We start from the raw sequence: 6,000 nt of genomic DNA, 5'->3' as shown, positions 1-6,000 counted from the left end.
TGTCATGCTGGAAGACCCAGCCACGCCCCATCTTCAATGCTCTTACTGAGGGAAGGAGGTTGTTGGCCAAGATCTCGCGATACATGGCCCCATCCATCCTCCCCTCAATACGGTGCAGTTGTCCTGTCCCCTTTGCAGAAAAGCATTCCCCAAAGAATGATGTTGCCACCTCCATGCTTCACGGTTGGGATGGTATTCTTGGGGTTGTATTCATCCTTCTTCTTCCTCCAAACACGGTGAGTGGAGTTTAGACCAAAAAGCTCTATTTTTGTCTCATCAGACCACATGACTTTCTCCCATTCCTCCTCTGGATCATTCAGATGGTCATTGGCAAACTTCAGACGGGCCTGGAAATGCGCTGGCTTGAGTAGGGGGACCTTGCGTGCGCTGCATGATTTTAATCCATGACAGCGTAGTGTGTTACTAATGGTTTTATTCAGGTCATTGACCAGGTCCTGCCGTGTAGTTATGAGCTGATCCCTCACCTTCCTCATGATCATTGATGCCCCACAAGGTGAGATCTTGCATGGAGCCCCAGACTGAGGGTGATTGACCATCATCTTGAACTTTTTCCATTTTCTAATAATTGCACCAACAGTTGTTGCCTTCTCACCAAGTTGCATGCCTATTGTCCTACAGCCCATCCCAGCCTTGTGCAGGTCTACAATTGTATCCCTGATGTCCTTACACAGCTGTCTGGTCTTGGCCATTGTGGAGAGGTTGGAGTCTGTTTGATTGAGTGTGTGGACAGGTGTCTTTTATACAGGTAACGAGTTCAAACAGGTGCAGTTAATAAAGGTAATGAGTGGAGAACAGGTGGGCTTCTTAAAGAAAAACTAACAGGTCTGTGAGAGCCGGAATTCTTACTGGTTGGTAGGTGATCAAATACTTATTGCATGCATTAAAATGCAAATGATTTACTTAAAAATCATACAATGTGATTTTTGGGATTTTTTAGATCCCGTCTCTCACAGTTGAAGGGTCATGTGATTTTTTTTGTTTTACTTTGGGTGGGGTTGGCGGGGGGGAATCTGTCCCCAAGATAAACTGATTACATATTTTTCAGCTGATTTAGCCTATAGCCTATTCCACTGAATTGTCTTGTCAACGTATATATTATTGGTTGAGGTATTTATGCTTCTGAATTCATTTAGGCTATGTTTGTCAAAGGGAAGATTGTCCAGTTATCTGATCAAGACTTCATACATGAATCCTGCTAAGCTTCATTAATGTCGTCTGTCTAGAGACATTTCAACATATAGCCGAATCAAAGACTCAACATGTTTCTACCCTCTGTGGAAAATGTTTAAATGAAACCACTGTGTGTAGCCTATCCATAGTGATTGCATTCGTAATTTGTGAGAGAGTGGATCAAATTCAGCCAAAATTTGATTAAGGCAGTGTAGGCCTATTCGAATTATATGGGGTCATGAGCATGAACACCAGCTGAACTCTCCCTCCGTACTCCTTCAGGAGCTCCCCGGTGCCATATACTGTACCGGTTTGACATTTATCACGTGGTGACGAGGCTCAGCCCTTGAACGAATGGTGAGGGAAAAGGCAGAAAGATGATTGGAGAGATGGTCGAGTGGAGTAGTAGGCAACACGGAATTATAGCCTATCTGATTCCGGACCTCAAACCAGTTTTACGGTAGGCTAACCTACCAGACAGAATCTTAGCCGATTTCTCGACTGGCTTCCGGGAGCGGACTGAGCGGGACTATGGAAGAAGTCTACTGTTATACTCGCAGCCCTGCGTGGGAGGAACTGGTCGGTCGTTTATTTAAAATAACTAATCATTTCTAGTGAAATATGATAGTGGATATAGATACTTCATTTTGGTTAGGAGACTAAAGAGAAAAATAGAAAAAGATTGACGTTTTTATCCCACCTTAGAATAATTTCTAAATGTTTTCTCGTCACCATTCCGATCAGTCATTTTTGGAGAGAACTGAATGCCTTTGATTTTCGGGAAGATAAACCCCAATTGTAATTTGCTGTAAAAAAAACAAAACAAAAAACAACAACTATAGAACAGTCAGATTGATGATTAACAAAGTTAATCTTTAGAAACACGGACATGTATCTCATTCGGCTAGTTAGCTGTCTATGTGTGAGGCTGGGAAGTTGCTATTCAAGTGGTTAATTGTATGTTCACATTTAACCCATGTAGCCTTATAAAGATACAGCATTATATACGATTCAATAATAAATCAGACTCTTTCGATATGAATTGCATTTTCTATGTATTTTGTTTTTAAGTCACACATTTTGTGAGACTATGCATGGCTTCTCTTTTTACATTGTCGCAAAGTATCCAGTGTCATTTAGCCTGAGCAATGGGATGGTTTCTCTACAATCGCAAAACCATTGCAATGTAACCCGTAGGTTACATTTTCCAGTTTCAAAGAAATACCCTCCCACCCCCGTAAAGGCTACTCTGTGTCATCTTTGGTTCAGACTCGATAGTGGTTGACAATATGTATATAGGCCTATTTATTATTGTGCAATAGTGTTGTGTTGGTGTTGGAAATATTGTTTTCTTTATCGCACATGCCTTTTTAGACTTAATATAACATCCATGTCATTATACTTCGCCACAATTTGGAAAACAGGCCATTTATATATCACTGTGTTCCTGCGTATAGGCTAAAATAAATAGTTACATTGTCCTAGTCGTTTGGCTGTTCCATTTGCTCATATTTTTGAGTGGGCTTTTCAATCGGTTACAGTTAAAGTCCGCTGGACTGCTTCTGTTGCGGCCACTAGGGCCTTCCATGGCGATGTCCACTGGTTGTTGGCTGGTGGTGCGTCTGTAGCTGTGTGTAAGGAGGGCAGCCTACTGAGCCTAGGCGGTCTTTAGCCTCAGTCTGATCTGAGCATGTAGGCTGGAACCATAAACACATCCTGAAGCAAGCTTTACCCTAGTAAACCCCACAGCACCGAGACATGCTACATCCCCATGAGCTCAGCCGCGGACGTATGTTCTTGGATAGATCTCGGTTCTTATAGCGCCAGTTATAGGTTTGAGAAGCGGGTGGAGATGACGGCGAGGAAAGCCGCTTTTCAGCCGCTGTCCAGCTCTCGCATCCCGGAGAGGAAGGGAGCGGCTGACCGGGGGAAGACTAACTCCGACTGGTCTTATCCTTTCTCCCAACAGGAGCCGGAGAAAGGCCAATCAACAGCAGGGATCCATGCCCATGTGGTGGGGGCTGTCGGGGGCTCTGGGGCCGTGGATGAGTCGTCAGACAGCGAGGGAGAACAAGAAGGCCCGCAGAAACTCATTCGGAAAGTGTCGACCTCCGGACAGCTCAGAAGCAAGGTAAGAAAAGACACGTCTGTTTATATGTCTGGTGCCAGTCTCGACTTGATTCATGTTTTGCAGGCATAGGCTACATTATTTTGTAGTTGTGCGCTATCGTGCGTCTTTCTTGTGGTGTTGTATCGGTAGCCTAGTCCATGTTGCTTTCATGGAAGGCAATATCAACTAATAACACAGTTTGACTTTGACAACCAGCACGCATGATTCTGAATGTCACATATTCAGTCATTTTATGCAACATTTGACCATAGAATAGAATAGAACAGCTATCGAAAATAAACTGTGGAAAGCATTGTGAGCTGTGGAAAGCATCCCGCATTGTTGTATGATCTACAGGTAGCCGTTTTGTTTTGAGACAGTTGGAGCGCTATTATAGCCTAGCCTGCCTTAGTACACATAGCCTAACTTAGTACACTTTTACTTTCAAATTATGGAGATTTGTTTTCAGTGTATTAAGTTGAACTTTTTCCGTGAAACAACTGAAACTGAAACTGTATGATAACCACAACCAAGCTACAGCATTGAGGATGGTGGAGTTCCTTTCACCTGACAGACTGACAGACACCTTAGCGGTCATGGTTCACTTTACACAGACACACTATATATGAGTCTCTCATCTCCCATCAGAAAATAGACACTTAATTATTGACATGTCCACTCCACCCTGCCTTTATTATTAAAGTAACGGTTTATATTTAGACATGGGACACCGGACTGGAGCACAGGGCTTTGTTATTCACATTTACATTGAAGTCCATTTGCAGACAGTCTTATCCAGAGCAACTTACAAGAGCAGATATGGTTATGTGTGGTCATTAGCTTACCTGACAATAGAACACATTCCTGAAGTAGGCAAACATCTTGTCACAGGAGTGTAAGAGGCTCAAGTAGAATCGTTGAAGAGACATTGTCTCTCACTTACCAAATGATTGTAGAAAAGAGCGTGAAATTGTACATGTTCGTTTCGATAATTGAGGGCTACTGTGTGTACAGTACCGACACCTTAATGTCTCAATAAATACTACACACACAATGTGCACGGTTATCTTCACTGTATTGGCCTGGCAATAACTCCGGTGTAGTACATTTACTACATGGCATGGCGCTTATTCAATTCACAATATATTGCAGATAGAAATGAAAATGTGTTTGTATGACAGAGATGTATGATCTGTCTATATTCTGTCCTGTAATCATAAGGCTACATTTATATTAGAAGTCGTCAGAAGACTGTTGTATCTACAGTATATCAGACAGCCACTTTTCATTTGACCTGCGGTACCACTCAGTGTTAGTAAAGCTACTGTATAAACACTGTTGATGTAGTTAGTTGTGTCATAGCTGTGTTATAGTCGTGTAATTGTTACATTGTAGTTGTGGTGTATTGTAATAAGTTAAGTGAAGATGATGTGTGTAATGTTGTTTGAAACTTTAAAATAGCTAGGTAAATCGTCAGATATGGGCAGAAGAGATAGATGGGATGTGTGAACTGTAATGCCAAAGTATATATCTGTCTACCTGCATGTGTTCCCGGGGCAGAAGATGTGTGTGTGTGTGTGTGTGTGTGTGTGTGTGTGTGTGTGTGTGTGTGTGTGTGTGTGGTGTGTGTGTGTGTGATGTGTGTGTTTGTGCAGAAGGGTATTAATGGAGCAGCACGCTGGCTCTGTGTGTTGTTCCAACTCTGGTTGTTTGCTCAACCTGTGTGTGTGTGTGTGGTGTGTGTGTTTGGTCACCGCCTGAATCACTGTCTGTCTGAGGACATTCTGCCCCTCTTTCGCCCGCCATCTATCTGGTTGCCCAGGACAACCACCACATCCCTGTCCCCTGATTGACTGGCGCCATGGCAACGCTGCCTGAGGAAGACCCTGGTAGGCCAAAAGACATTGTACCATGGGTTTTCTGTTCTGCCGTATGTGTTATAGACAGTAATTCCCAGGTTTCATCCAACTAATGATGATATGGTAATTTACCTTTAGCAGGTGCCATTATTCAAATCATCATAATATATGTAGGCTACAGTAAGTATATGGTACTTTACAGTTAGTACGTTTAGTTACTAAGGACATGGTTCTTCAGTATATGATCCACATCTCTGGGGTTGCAAAGTCTTTACTAACTTGGACTCAGTGTGTAGGGTTTTTACTAACTTGGACTTAGTGTAGGGTTTTTACTAACTTGGACTTAGTGTGTAGGGTTTTTACTAACTTGGACTTAGTGTAGGGTTTTTACTAACTTGGACTCAGTGTGTAGGGTTTTTACTAACTTGAACTTAGTGTGTAGGGTTTTTACTAACTTGGACTTAGTGTGTAGGGTTTTTACTAACTTGGACTTAGTGTGTAGGGTTTTTACTAACTTGAACTTAGTGTGTAGGGTTTTTACTAACTTGGACTTAGTGTGTAGGGTTTTTACTAACTTGGACTCAGTGTGTAGGGTTTTAACCAACTTGGACTCAGTGTGTAGGGTTTTTACTAACTTGGACTTAGTGCGTAGGGTTTTTTCTAACTTGGACTTAGTGTGTAGGGTTTTTACTAACTTGGATTTAGTGTGTAGGGTTTTTACTAACTTGGATTTAGTGTGTAGGGTTTTAACCAACTTGGACTTAGTGTGTAGGGTTTTTACTAACTTGGACTCAGTGTGTTGGTTTTTACTAACTTGGACTCAGTGTGTAGGGTTTTTAC

General features: G+C 42.3%; 1 protein-coding gene across 1 annotated transcript in view; it reads left to right on the top strand.

Annotated features, from left to right (window-relative positions):
* Window positions 1-2,525: 2,525 nt before the first annotated feature.
* Window positions 2,526-6,000, top strand: part of LOC135518975 (diacylglycerol kinase eta-like) — a 156,854-nt gene continuing 153,379 nt past the window's right edge. Inside the window, 1 exon segment of the mRNA XM_064943969.1 lies at window positions 2,526-3,322. Within this exon segment, the coding sequence (XP_064800041.1) occupies window positions 2,963-3,322 (360 nt within the window). The 5' untranslated portion in view covers window positions 2,526-2,962.

This window comes from Oncorhynchus masou, chromosome 29 (assembly GCF_036934945.1).
Source record: "Oncorhynchus masou masou isolate Uvic2021 chromosome 29, UVic_Omas_1.1, whole genome shotgun sequence".
NCBI classification, from domain to species: Eukaryota; Metazoa; Chordata; class Actinopteri; order Salmoniformes; family Salmonidae; genus Oncorhynchus; species Oncorhynchus masou.
This window is presented reverse-complemented; position numbering and strand designations above follow the sequence as displayed.